Source organism: Apteryx rowi, unplaced genomic scaffold (genome assembly GCF_003343035.1).
Source record: "Apteryx rowi isolate R43461 unplaced genomic scaffold, aptRow1 scaffold_43, whole genome shotgun sequence".
In the NCBI taxonomy this organism is placed as follows: domain Eukaryota; kingdom Metazoa; phylum Chordata; class Aves; order Apterygiformes; family Apterygidae; genus Apteryx; species Apteryx rowi.
Window position 1 is genome coordinate 371,314 of NW_020450683.1, and position 13,913 is coordinate 385,226.

At 55.5% G+C, this 13,913-nt stretch overlaps 2 protein-coding genes across 4 annotated transcripts in view; both read right to left on the bottom strand.

Moving 5' to 3' along the window:
- Window positions 1-1,861: 1,861 nt before the first annotated feature.
- On the bottom strand, window positions 1,862-11,766 carry GMEB1 (glucocorticoid modulatory element binding protein 1). Of its 3 annotated transcripts, none has more exons than XM_026076353.1 (9): window positions 11,603-11,766; window positions 10,315-10,397; window positions 9,238-9,362; window positions 8,164-8,267; window positions 7,556-7,710; window positions 6,659-6,787; window positions 5,783-5,920; window positions 4,552-4,674; window positions 1,862-3,408 (listed from the first exon to the last, which is right to left on the bottom strand). In XM_026076353.1, exons 1-9 carry the CDS (start codon window positions 11,728-11,730, stop codon window positions 2,702-2,704), a joined length of 1,692 nt encoding a protein of 563 aa, XP_025932138.1. In that variant the 5' UTR covers window positions 11,731-11,766; the 3' UTR covers window positions 1,862-2,701. The 3 variants fall into 3 exon arrangements, with proteins under 3 accessions (XP_025932138.1, XP_025932141.1, XP_025932139.1); XM_026076356.1 differs by lacking the exon at window positions 11,603-11,766 and adding an exon at window positions 10,081-10,208 and having other exon boundaries at window positions 10,315-10,398; XM_026076354.1 differs by lacking the exons at window positions 10,315-10,397; window positions 11,603-11,766 and adding an exon at window positions 9,822-10,038.
- A 169-nt stretch (window positions 11,767-11,935) lies between these two features.
- The window catches only part of LOC112971148, a 4,532-nt gene continuing 2,554 nt past the window's right edge, over window positions 11,936-13,913 (bottom strand). The window contains exon 4 of the mRNA XM_026076262.1: window positions 11,936-12,057. Coding sequence (XP_025932047.1) covers window positions 11,936-12,057 — 122 coding nt within the window. The remainder of the gene's footprint in view (window positions 12,058-13,913) is intronic.

The following is a 13,913-nucleotide window of genomic DNA, read 5'->3' on the forward strand; positions in this document are numbered from 1 at the left end:
CGTGGGGGGGCGCCTCTTAAAGGGCCAGGCGCCCTCATTGCCCGGCCGCCCCTAGGAGGGCGGGGGGCTGCCCCGTGCGGAGGCGCTTGCTCGGGACGTGGCCGCGAGCCTCGAGTCGGGCGATGCCCGCAGCATCGAGCCCCCCCCCCCCGAGATCGGGGACTCAGCCGTCACCCAGGGCCCCGCGCGGGGCAGCGTCACCCCCTGCCCGGCGGAGCTGGCGTGCGGGGCTGCTCGTCTCACTGCCCCCGCGCTGCCCCGGCTCCGGCCGAGCCACTTTGCTCATGGCCGAGATCGGAGTGGGGCCCCCCTGCCGCGTCCCTGCCCGGCCAGGGCCACCCCCAGGCGGGGACGGGGTATTTACAGCCCCCCCAGGGCGCACACGCCAGCCCACGGGGCCCACAGCCCCCACCTGGCCCGTGGGCCGCCTGACCGAGTCACGGCCTCGAGCGGCTGGTACAGCACCGCAGAGCATCGCCCCAGGGCGCCCACGTCCGGCAGGGCAGGGAAGGAGCTCTTGTGGGTGCCTGCAGAGCCCCTGCAAACTCAGCACAGGATTTACACTGAGGGCGCTTTTGTCAGGGCTGCTCTTGCAAGCAGACGCGCGGGGCTCCAACCCCGCACGTCCCGCGGGCCGGGGGGGCAGCTGCGATCCGCTCTGAAGGTTCAGATGCTCGTGAGAATGAAGCAAAACTTGCCCCGACCCTGCTCTTCCGCAGTGCCGGAGGAAGAGATCGCGGTCTGGCGGGGATATCCCACGGTGCATCCCTGGGGGAAGTCGGAGCACTGGCAAATCCCAGGCGGAGCAAACATGGAAAGAAGCGGTCGGCACGTGCCGCAAGCCCAGATCCGGGGGGGGGGTCCCAGAACGGACCTCCGTCCCTCTCCTGACCAAGGGACCTGCCTGCACAGGGCAAGCAGGAGAGGAAATGAGGCGAAGGCTCCTGGACACCGAGGGAAAAAGGGAGACGAGCAGCACCCCAGGGAGAACTGCCCTGATCCCAAAYTCATACAAGCCGCTTCCACTTCTGAGCACCTGCGGGTGCCCTAAATAGCTCCCCCTGCCCCGCACACCCCTTCGCCCCCGTCCAAAGCGCCTATAAACTGCTACAAGCTCCCACCGCAACGGGAAGCGGCTCAGGGATGGGTCAGGCCCGGCGCAGCTCTGCGTCTCCAACCCTCCGCTAAGCAGCGGGTGGGACGCTGCCCTCCGGGGCCGAGGCGCGAGGGGCCTCCGAAAGGGAGTCCTGCTGGTCCTGCGCTCCTCGGGAGATCACGGAGCTGCCTGTGACCTACCGACGGAATAAACCATTCGGGCATCCTTCGATTTTTCCTTTTAATGCAAAAAATAGCCAAACACATCTTCCTTCTCCCCTCCCCACCCTCCCTCCCCAGGTCTGTTTCCTTTTGCTGTTGTTTTGCTTAATATTTCCAGCCAAGCAGCTCCCCCCCCTCCCAGCCCGCCCAAACCTCCGCAGCTCAGGCGGCGCCCAGCGATTCTCCCCCTTCCTTCTTCCCGCCGCGGCGCCGCTCGAAGGGACCCGCCGACGGAGAGAGAGGGAAGGCGGGAGAACGGAGGGGCAGCCGCGTTATTTCAGCAACGTGCCAGTTCTAATCCTGCAAAGAGATTAAAGGAAGAAAGAAGAAAATACAAAAATAAAACCACCAAACGAGTAGCGACAAGCACGGAGCAGCCCCAGCACACAGTGTAAACAGAAGGCGCCCCGATCCGGAGTCCAGCTCTCCCAAAAAGCAACAGCACAACATGCTTTGTACATCCCAAAGGTCCCTGCAGCGCTACGCTGAACAGCGAAGAGGGAGGCTGCGGTTTTAAGCTTGAGTTGTTTTTTTTTTTTTTGCCTTTATGTACAAGGCTGAAGTGATCTCGGAGTTTCCAAACAGCATCTGTAGCACCGAGCCTGGCCAGGTGGGGAAAGGGAAGGAGGAAAGGTGCTGTGGGAAGAGGCAGGATTTGGATGTGGGAACCCAAGATCAGCAAGAGCAAGTCCAGCACTTTGCATCTGGCAAATCTGGACAAGGGAAGGGAGCAAACAAATACAAAAAAAAATCGATATAAAAACAACTTGTGTGGAGGAGGAGAACATGGACAGTAAAGTCASGGTTACTGTTTTCTTCCCCAAAGCAAAAATAATAAAAAAAAATCCCAGCTGAGGTGACAGTGAAGAGTCCAACAGAATTTCCTTCCCCGGAGGAAAATAAAAATACAAATGAGGTACCTGTTCCACCCCAAAGCCATCACCCCCTTCCCACAATCACGTCAACACTCCAGTCACTGGTTATTGTCTCTCTGAAATAAAATAGTCCCGGCCGCGGGCAGGCCTGGGTCAGAAGCACCATGCACGTGGCCTGCGCCACCGTGCGCTCTCAGCGTTGGGAGCCCTTGCCCCGTTCCTCCCTGCTGTGGGTTGTTCAGCAGAGATCCAGTCTCTTCTTGACCCTACAAACAGGCGGTATTGTTCAGTGCTCCACGGAGACGGAGCCTTTTCCAGGTCTCCCGTGTTTCTCCACTTTTTTTGTTTAAAAAAAAAAAAAATTATATATATAATATATATATATTTTATATACTGTACAATGAAAATATCCATGGAAACAAATGGGGTGGCTGGAAAAATGTTTAACAAAAAAACCCAAAATAAGACAAATCCCCAACTCTTCCCCAAACTGATGCTCGCCTTCCCTACTAGTCCTCCAAGACCACAATCTCCACGTTATGGACCTGGTGCTGATGGTCCTCCACATCTCCCACCACTTTCTCCTCAGTTCTCAGCTCCGTCTCCAGGATCACAGCTTTGCCCTCCGAATCGTCTGTATCYGCCTCAGGATCTGGCGCCGGGTCGATCTCTATGATGGTCTGTCCATCGTCCGAGGTGCCCTCCACGGCTTGGATGGTGGAGGTGAGGCCGGACTCCATGGCCACCAGTTCCACGGGGTTCACCACAGCCGCCACGTTCGCCARGGCGCCGCTGTCCTGCATCGCTGCCGAGCTCAGCAGCGCCAGGCTGGAGGACGGGTGGAGGGTCACCGTGTCGGAGGAGCTGGTCTTGGAGGAGGACACCACGGTGGCGTATCGGAAGAGCTGGGAGCCGGTTGGCAAGGTATGAACAGTCACCGGGCTGGAGCCTTGGCTAATGGTTGCCATCGGGATGTTGCCCACTGAGAACTGCTGTCCGACGGGTGCAATAGCAATGGGCGAGATGACCGTGAACTGGGGCTGCTGGATGGGCGTGGAGGGACTGAGGACGGTGGCGGAGGCTGGGCGCTGCAGCCGGGGTCTCTTGGGGGGCTTGGGAGCACTGACGGGCATCAGCACCACGTTCTGGATGGTCTGCGCCTTCGCCTTCTGGTCCTTGGCGAGCTTCTTCTGCTCTTCCAGCTGGCGCTCCAGGTCTGCAAAGAGAACAGCTAAGCGGTGTGTTGGGCTACGGCAAGCAGCGCTCCGGGAACTCACGGGGACTCGAGGGCTCCACAAACAGCCATTACATCCCATGCTGTGTGACAGGAGGTTTCCTAACTGCCAGTCTAGCACTTCCCCCAATCCACTCAAGATCAAACGGCACTGAAGGGAAAGGCCGGACTCTCCTGCTCTCTGGCCCGTGACAGCCACTTACACAGACCTGCTAAACGTCCTGGGCCCGCTCAGCCTGCTTTGGCCAAGTGTCAGAGCCTGCATAAGGAACAGGCGACAAAGTACCGGCCGTGCTCTTTTCCCCTCTATTGCAGTGCCGTTAGCTACTTCCATGATCTTCTCACTGCCAAGATGGGCACTTCTGCTCCCCAGGCTAGACCCATTTACGAGGGAGAGGGGACAAGCCCCTCCGGGCAGGGTGAACTGCTTCCTGAGCTTGGCTGGATCCCTTTTCCAGGAGCCCAGCATCCATACCTGGGTCAGGGAGCAGGACTGTCTGGGTCAACACAAACATCTCCTCCCTCCACCCTTGTCTGTGTGAACACTCAAGTCAAAAGTAGCACAGTAACATCTCATTTTTCCAGGGCAGTAGGGGACTAGGACATCCCAGATAAGAACAGGTCCTACAGGATGCAGGAAGGGAGACACAGCCACCAAACAGCTCTGAAGAATCCTTCCAGCTTATTGGCTTCAGCTCAGGGCAAGCCACACCAGACACCAAATAGCTTCACGCCAAGACAAGAAATAACTCAGCCCCACAGAGAAGCTTGTTAGCTTGGGCACAGCACCGCGCTGCCTGCAGCTCAGATGACCGCATCTCAGCTCTTAGCTAATAGCACCTATTTCCTAACGTTGACTGAATCAGACTAGCACAGCCGGCACCTCAGCTTCAGCAAAGGGCACAGCCACCACTTTGGGCTGTCTAATGCGCCAAGCAACTGCTCACTGCTAGGCGAGGGATTGTTTCGGAGCAGTGCGTATTGAGCAAGAACCCAAATATGGTCCACTGGGGATTAGGAGGCAGCTGTAAATGAAAGGAGCAACTTTGCATCTGTTGAGGGAAAGTCGCATCAAGTCCCAAGAGCAGCAACAGGATTAGAAGCCTTACTAGGCATCGACTGTACCTGCCAGAGTGTAAAGAAACTGCTCTTCTCCTTGCTCCGTCTGGTTTTTCCTGTTGTCCAACACCTTCTTGACTGTGTCCATTAGGCCAAATGTGTGAGCAACGTTATTCAAGACTGCAGCATCTGCAAGGAAAGTCCATGTGGATGAGGGCTTAGTCCCACAGGTGGCTAAGAGCCTCCATCAGACACTCAGCAGATGTTGTTATAACATGAAAAATCTTCTGTTGCTTTCCGTAAAACCATGTCTGTTCTTCCACAAGGACTAGCTGACAAGGGCAGGCCCAGCTCCCTCATCCTTCTGACATCCAAGGACTAAATAATCCCATTCATATGACAAAGAAACTGAAACAGGATGTGTCACCCAAGCAGTTCAGAACTGCTGCAAATGAAAGCGTAATTTGCAATCGCAGAGATACCAGCTAGATCTCCACCTACAAATCATCACCCCATACTGCTGACAGTGTCATTAACATGCCAGCTCCACTGAAAGCTGTGCAAAATTTCTATTATAATCCACTGTCTTCAATCACTCACAGCTTCCAAAAGCTGCCACCTACCAGACACAAAGATCCACCAGCCTAAAACTGAATTAGAAGAAAAACATCCTGGGTGATACGAAGTTTGTGGCTACATGGGTGTTCTTGCAGCAAGAGCACCAACTCGAGCTGCTCTCAAACTCTGTGCTCACAGGGCCCTGTGCTAAACTGGATTAGGGAACTGATCCAAGTTAAAAATAACCCTAAAAAGGGGAGGGGAGTTATTTTTAACCCAGATCAGTTCCCCTTCTGCTTTAACCCCCAAAACAGGCTTTCTGGCACAAGTGAGGACAGAATGAGAAGCAAGGGGGCAGGACCTATTTAAGTCAGCACTGCCATGGAGAGAAGTGTTTGAATAACTGCGGTCCGAAAATCGAACCTGGGCAGGCTTTAACAAGCACTGGGAGCTGAGGACGCTTGCCCCATGGTCTCAGCACAGTGCCACCATCACTTTGCTCAAGGGTGGCATGTGTCCTTCTGTCTCACAGTGGTTTAAGTAAATGCACTTTATGGTTGGGCAGGCTGAGACCACACCCGGACTCAATTCCCACAGCTCAGCTAATGAGCGGTAACTGGGTAACTCATTTATTACCATCCTGACTCAATAGCTTTAAATTGCGTGGCTGGACCCTTGTCACTTTTTTTGCCTGCAGCTCCCCTTTTGAGCATCCTTCCCCCTCTGGCTCTCAACCCACCTGTCATTTGGAAGGGAGACTGACCCAGCCTTTGCTGAACRCCTCTTAGCACCTCTTCTATCTCCTTCTGGATGTTGCAGACGACCTCTTCCATCAGCCCCACATCAGCTATTCCCTTCCAGAACATCAGTGTGTCCTCTGGCACAGGGAAAGGAATTGACAAGAAGGGAGAAGTCAACATGTACGAGCATTTGGCATTTTCCCTCAAGGGTACCTTAAACCCATGCCAAGAGCAGCGAGCTGTCAGGCAAGAGTAACTTTGCAAGGCAACTTCTAATTTGGCCATCGGGGCAGACATGACAAGCGAAAAACAACAAAAGAAACAAAAGGGATCCGAGAAGCAAATCACTAACAGGTTTTCAAACAGCACATGACTTCCAAGGCAACACTTCACTGCCTCTGTTCATCTTCACAGGATGCAGAGCTTATAACCTTCATTTGAGGAAACCACCTAAGCAGATGCCTAGGAGAGCAAGGCACTGCAGCAGGAGAAACACAGCCCAGAGGGCTGACGGGGTACTAACATGGGGGTACGAAGATGACGCTGCTCACTGATGGTTTCAGTCTAGCTCAAGGCTGGGAGGCGTTTACATCCTTAAAATGAACAAAAAAACCCCCCTCACTGTACCTAGTGGCAAGTGGCAAAAGGGATTATCCATCAGCCCCAAGGCCAGGGTTGAAGTCCCACTTTTCCTGCAGCACTGGGGAGCGCTGTTTGGCAGGGACCTTGCACACCTGGGAAGTGCTGGGATGGCCAAAGAGCTGGGGGACAGCTCTGTCATTGCCTAAATTCCCCTAATTCCCAGGATTTCAGTCTCCAAAACGTAACAGGCGAGGAGAGGGAGAGAAAACACCCAGCAAGCTGCTTGAGCTTACCCGAGATCTCATCCGTGTCCTTTTTCATGCCTTCCTCAGTGGCCATGGTGACGGCAGCTGTCAGAGCCGAGTTCCACTCGATCCCCTCCTCCATGCTCTCCTCCGACAGCGCAATCTGGGTGATGCTCCCTGCAGGAAAGGCAACGTCAGCTCTCTCTGCAGCACCCGGAGTGCCAGCCCTGAATCCCCGCTTTGCTTTCCACCTCCCTTATCCCTCTCAGGCTCTTTTTCACTCTCGCAGTGAGGTTGTTTGTGCCTGGCTTCTTTAAACCAAATTAGCTAAAAGCAAATATTGCTGCTTCTCATTGGAACAGTGATTGTGAAAGGCTCTGGGGCTTCTGGAGGGAAAACCACGTGCCCTCCAAAAAGCAGACTGGAGTCCTAGCATAAAAGCAGCAGAGCAGGATCAGAATAAAAAAAGGGTACAAATAAGCCTCAGCCCAGTCACCCAGCAACCCTCCTCCCCTTGCATCATCACCAGAAAGCTCTATATGTCAGAGATGACCTGATCTCTCAAGAAATGACCGGGTCAGGAGCCAAGCTAGCTTATAAAAGGAAGACGGATCTGACTCAATCCTAAGTTTCTGGATCAAATTTAAGACACCTAAGCCAATGTCTAGCCACTGTAAGGTTTTGTCATGCGGCCATGGTGCTTTTCAGGGGATTCACCTTAGCCTACAGACAACTCTGCCATCTCATCCATCCGGGGTCTCAGAGAAAAGTAACCTTCCCAGAAACCAGAGCAGTAAGTGTCCTGAAAGGTGGGACTGCCCTGCTACACCTGGGGAGAAGGTGTAAAGTGCACGTGCGGCAACACAGTTTGGTAAGTCCAAGGAGGGAGGAAGGAGGCAGAGGAACGTCACCAGGAACTTGTCACATTGCTAAGTGGCTTCCTACCGTCAGCTGATGTGGGAGTCTGCACCACGCTCTGCTGCCCTGGCACCGGTGCTCTGGCACTGCTGATCAGGAGATCAAATTTGGTGCTTCGGCAGGTGTTGGTGCAAACTTTGTCGTGCTGGTAGAAGTCGATTTGCCCCGAGTCCATCATCTTCCTGTGCAGGGAGTGGGGAGAGAACCAGGCTCAGCTCAAATCTCAGCCTGGAGACAAAAGGGAGTATTCCACGTGGGAATACTATGGCCATGGGAAGGAGAGAGAAAAGCAAATCCAGCTCCACCCTGCACACAAAACACCTCTCACAAACGGTGAGTACAAGCCATCATCCAGCTCCGTACATGTGGCTCCAGCTATGGGCCAGCCCTGCTCCATCCCCACCATGTACCACGACACCCACGCAAGGCCACTTCTGTACAAGATGAAAAATCCTGCCCCTCAGACTGTGGGACCAGGATCTCGCCCCCAGAGGTGCTGCAGGCTGCTGCCCAGGTAACGTGAACCTCCAAGAGATCTCCTGGGGACTGCAAAGCAACCAAAATGCCTGCTCAGGACCCTGCAGCTGCGGTGATGAAGTTCTGAAGCTGGATGCAACAGTGAACAAATCAAATACCTCAGCATGATTCCTCCAAGACGAATGGCTCTCTTCCAGTCCTTTAGGGTCGACTTGCCAGCCAGGTGAACAAAATGCTTCGGGCTGATCAGCTGGTCGTTGAACTAGCAATAAGATAAGCAACAGCTCAGCAAACACAGGGAAACATCACTTGTGGAGACTGTGTTGGGACATCCAACACAGTCAGTTCAACTCATCTAAGCTTCCATTTCTACTCAGAAAGACGAGCTTCTTCCCAAGTCCCTATCAGGAACCAACTTTGAACCCCTCAACACAGCACTGCTCATAATAATAGAACAGATATATTTGCAGGGACAACCTGCTGCTCATTGGCATTCAAACCACACTGATCTAGCTAGGAACAGCCCTGAAGGCTTTTGTACAGAGCACAAACAAATTAGCTCCTTCTGTGAACATGTACAGTCATCTCTGAGATCATTATGGAAGACTCCTATTACATCAAATGGCCAAGCAACGTCTAGCTGACAGTTATTCACTTAGGCATCTGTTCTGTCCTGCTCCGGTGACTGAGATGGTTCCTGTTGGGGGTCAGCCATAGAGCAATCGCTCCACAGCGGCACACGGGGACTCAGCCTCAGCACATCAGCTATTATATTAGCACATTGTCAAGGGGAGAAAGGTAATAGCAAGGTTTCTCTTCCTGATGCATCCTGCTCGCTGAGGAAGAGACAGCCTCAGGAGCGGAGTAGCAGAACACCAAAGGAATAAGACAAGGAAGAAGAGCTCTGGCAGATCTCAGTACACATCCCCTGCCTGCCTTCAGCTCTCAGCCTCTCGTTGGGTCCCAAACATGACTCTGCTTTAAAGGGTAATCAAGAACAGCACAGAAATATAAGGTGGGTGAAAGCACTTCACTCCTTATCCTACACTCTTCTCTTGCTTCTTCCCATGCCAAAACCAACTTTAGTGCTAACAATCCAGCATGCTGCAAGGGCAAAATCATTCAGCTCCAAGATAAGACTCCGATGAAACACAAATAGTAAGAAGGTCCTGTGAAGGTGAAGTACCAGCGCTCGAAAGCGGAGAAGGAATCCACTGCTAAAACTTTGTTACCTTTACACACTTGACATTAATTCCTGGACAGACGAACTTCTTCCAAAGCAGGATGGCTTTGCTCTCCCCGCAGGTGATGGGATAGGCAATCTCGATCTCCTCGTTTGTTTCAATGGTGCTGGGGTCTGAGGGAAGAATGGGTAAAAATGAAACTTTCCACCCAGGAGGCTCAAATCCCACAAGGCAGGAGCCTAAAGCTCACAGGTTGCGAGGCCTAGACTCAGGAAACCAAAATAAGGGCCGTTCCTAATTCAGGATCAATCCTCTTAGCCTTCTGCAATTACTAGCTCCAACAGCAACTGGCATCTGCTCTTTAATATCGCAACGCTCAAAATGAAGCTCATCTATTAGGAAAATGTGGGATCAGCAATCCAACATGTCCATAAGGGGGGGTCAATGAGAACAATCATTACTTGGCGGAAAATCCTGCTTTAAAATGTGAAACAGACCAACACCTTGCTCTGGCGTCTCTTTATATTCACTAATAATCTCTTCTCTGCACACGCAGAGTTCTTTGCTAATATTTCCAGAAGACCCACACCCCCACAGAAAGCAGAACACTAGTTCAGATCTAGTGACAGCACCTAACAACAGGAGCCTTTTCCCACACATTCCTCAGGCTGGCAGGGAGCACACAGAGCCAACCCGCTCGGTTCCTTTGAACGTTCGACACGAATCTGTAAAGGTGTTAGTTCAGCGGAGAAAGAACCAGCAATCAGTCTGACGCTTCTGCTAGTGCAGACACAACCGTCATCCTAACAACCATCATCCCTGCCTATTAGGGTCTGCACACCAAGACTAATGCGAAGTCTCAGCTCCCCTGGACCCCGTGGGAGCCCTTACCATTCATTCCACGAGAGCCAGGATCTCAGCTCCAGGACTTTGAGACCAAGCAGTAACAGCAGACTCTTAGTCCAGAGTATGCCCAGACCCTGCACCCACATCCATGACAACAGCCTGGGAAACAGCATCTGCAGGGGCAGAGCCAGAAGGAAGCCCGGCGAACCAGAGACACCAGCCCAGCTGCGACGGGCCCTGCAGAGGAGGGGATTCTGCCCATGCCAAGGAGGAACTCACCGATCCCTTCTTCTAGTTTGTGTATGGTGTGTGTTTCAACAGCCACTACGGCGGCGCTGGCCTCAGAGCCCTCTTGGTAAATCCTGTTGTAAAAGTGTCCATCGATAAACAAACTATATAAATCACGGAAAAATTAAGATTCATAGCACAGGGTTAAAAACTTGGTTCATTTCTTTCTTGCCTGTCCCTTAGGGACACAAATCTTTTGTTTTACACAGTTTCAATTACAGGCATTTTTTTTGGCATGCGCAAAATACGGTAATAGTCCCAAGGAGTGAAATATGCAGAGGTGTTTGCAGTCCTATCGCCTCACCTCAGCATCGCCTGTACAACTGAAACCGCTCTGCATCTCGTTTCCCTGTACCTTTTCCTCTGCTTTCTGATAGAAGCAGTTACCCGCAACAACAGGAAGCAGAGCTCAGTGACCCAGGATTTCCCTTCCAGCCCTGTGTGACATTCTGCAGCATCGGTTACTTCCCCTGGGGGATCACACAGGGAAGAGTCATTGCCAGGTCCACATGCAAAAGGGCCGAGGCAGTTACTCTTAATAGCAACCCCGTGCTGCAAATGTTATCAAACTGGAGTCGGTATATTTTCACGCTGATTGATACAGATATGAGATGAAATGCCGGGTGTCAGCCACTTTCCATAACAGCTGCCAGTTCAGAGCATCACAGAACAATTCCCTTTAACCTCCCCGCTTCCTTGTATTTCCGATCAGGATCCACGAAAGCAGGCCCAGAAGCATATGCAGATATGAATGCACAATCACAAGCTGTTGCCCTGTGCGTGGCACAGATCACCACAGAAAGCAGCTGCAGTATTGCAAAAACCCACCCGGGGGATGGATGAGGATGAGGAGCAGAAGGAAGCCTGGGAGGATGCGCGGCCGGGGCAGCACCGCTGACCGTGCACCTCGGCCCACTCCCACCCAGCGCCTGTCTAGCCGCTTCCCCGCTTCCACGGCCGTGCTGGGTGGCGGGGTGCTGTGTACGTTGCAAAATGCATATATAGTATCATGCGGACACATCTCCGCAGAACGATTCCAATCCTCGGAGGCCCCGCGCCAGCCACACGCAGAAGCTATTTTGAGTTATCGTTGGGGAGGTTTTCGGCAGTTTTGTTTCTCTTCCTTTACCGTGTGCAAAACAAAGCCGACATAAACCTCGCCCTGCTGGAAAACAACGCAGCAACGCTCAGTCCCCACATCGCCCAAAACTGCAAGATGCAGCCTCCCCCCCAGCTCTGTGATGCATCTCCCAGACACGGGAGGACGTGCACAACTCACCCTTGCTGCACCGGCTGGAGCTGTAAGATCACTTGGGTTTTGGTATCCTCCGGGTTCTCCCCTTCGTTTCCTTCACTTGGTACGACCACCACATCACCCACAGGGACGCTCACTTCGGCATTCGCCATCTCTCACATGAAGCCCGGCAGCTGGGTGCCACAGTGCTGTAGCGGACAAGCAGAGGCAGAGCTGTGCCACAGCAAGAACCAGACCGCCGCCGCCTGCGCGCCGACGGGCAACAGCGACGCTTTGCAAGCATCATCCCCGCGAGCCCCGCGGCAGCAAACGCAACGGCTCCGGACTCGCAGGGACGCGGGCTTCGCGGAGCGGCTCTCAGACACGAAAGATGGAACCAGGCATTATTTTAAATTCACCACGAAAGAGAGACGGCAGGTATCTGCCAATAGGCACGTTCTCCCCAGAGAGGATTTCTCCTCGCCTGTCGATCACGATAGCTGGGAACATCCGATCCGATGACACAAAGATGACAAACACGCTTCCCCACAATGCCATCTTTCTAATAACTTTCACGGCCGATCGCAGAGCGGCTTTGCTGGGCTCTGCAGCTTGCCAGCCCAGCCCCGCAGACTCGGTGCCAGCCAAGCAAGCCCACATGTTAGGTTTTGGCAAGAGCACAACAGCGCAGGGAGGAAGGTTTCTAAGACAGAGCTCCCCCCCCCCCCCAGGCGGGAGCCCTTGCAGCAGGCACCGTGATGCCCTCATCTGTCACCACCGAGAACGTGCCTCGGACGGGTCCTTTCCGCTGCGCACAGGCTGCAGAGAAGCCCGTATCGCTCGTGCCAGAGGCAGAGCGAGACACAGCGATACAGAAGGTCCTCGCAGCGTTTTACAGCGCGGGTGTTTGTTACGCTGTTAGGGCCCGCTTCCTAACGCCGCACGGGGAAGCATAAAGGTGATTTTGTTACTGGGGGAACGAAAAGTGTGGGAAGAGGAGAAACAAACGACACAATAATTCAGTCCTGTGTTCCAAGYGCGGTTCAAGATTATCCTCTTGGGTTTTAAAACCCTCCCGAGTTTTGTCCTCATCCGCCTCTACACGATGCCCAATTCTCTGYGCCCCCAAGCCTGCGTGCTGGGAGACGCCTTTTCCTCAGACCCTCCTGCCACCTGGAACGGTCTCCGCACGCGCCTCCGTACCGCTAACCGTGCCTCTCCGCAGGGGCGACGCGGCCGGGGCTGCCGCGCTTGYGTTCGAGGCTTGCCGCAGGCAGGGTTTCTCGGCGGCCAAGCTCCCGCCGCGGCCTCTCGCGTCAGAACGACACCCTGAACCCGACCCCGGCTCCGGCCGCGTTCAAGCGCGAGGCCGAGCGGACGGGCGGAAAGGTCCGGCAAAGGCCAGCGTGCGCCCCYGCCCCAGGAACGCTCCCGCCTCGTGCGAGGACGGTGCTTTGGGAAAAAGGAAGGACGAGGCGCGCGGGGGGCCCGGCTCCCAGGGATGCCGGGATCCAACCCCGCGGGTCGCTTCCGCGCCGTGCTCAGTGACGGTGCCGCACCTCGGGCGGATGGCAGCGCCGCTCCCCGCGTGCCCCGGCGGGGCGGGCAGCACCCCCCRACGCGCCTCGCAGCCCCGGCGAGTTAAATGAAACCAGAAGCCGGCACCGCGTCGCGCCGCTTCCTCAGGATTTCCGCCCGGTGCCAGCGGGGATGGGGATGGGGCTGGCCGCCCGGGAGACGGCGAAACCCCGCGGATGAGTCACTCCAGCCCACGCCGGACGCCGCGCTGGGGCACGGAGGGGTTTGGGGCAGGTCTCCCCTCGCTGTGGCCCCCCCCCAGGCTCCGGCCAGGCCCGATGCCTCGGGGCCGGGGCTGCCCCCCACGTCCCCACAGCGCTGCCCTAAAACACCCCTGCTGGGGGGGTCGGGGGGGTTTGGGGGGCCCCTGGGCTGCAGCAGGCTCGCTGGGTGCCGCCAGGCCTGGCCTCCCTGGGGAAGGCCCTTCCCTCCTCCTCCTCCTCCCCCGTGTGGGGCCCTTCCGCAGCCCCGACGCCCCCCCGGGGCAGGGATGGCCGCGGGGGGGGGGGTCGAGGCCTCCCCCCGGCCCCCAGCCGGGGGTCGCCGGCCTCCCGGGGAGCTGCCCGGTGGCGCCCCCCTCCCCTGCTAGCAAGGCGAGGGGTCAGAGGTCAGCGCGGCGGGAGCAAAGGTCGCCCCGCAAACCCCTGGGGGTCAAAGGGCGCCCCCCGCCGCCGCCGCGGAGCCCCCAAGGTCAAGGGTCACGGAGGGGGGGGGAAAGGAGCGGCCCCCCCCGGCGCGCGGCCCCCCCCGCGGGAGCCGAAGGGCGGGGCTGCCCGGG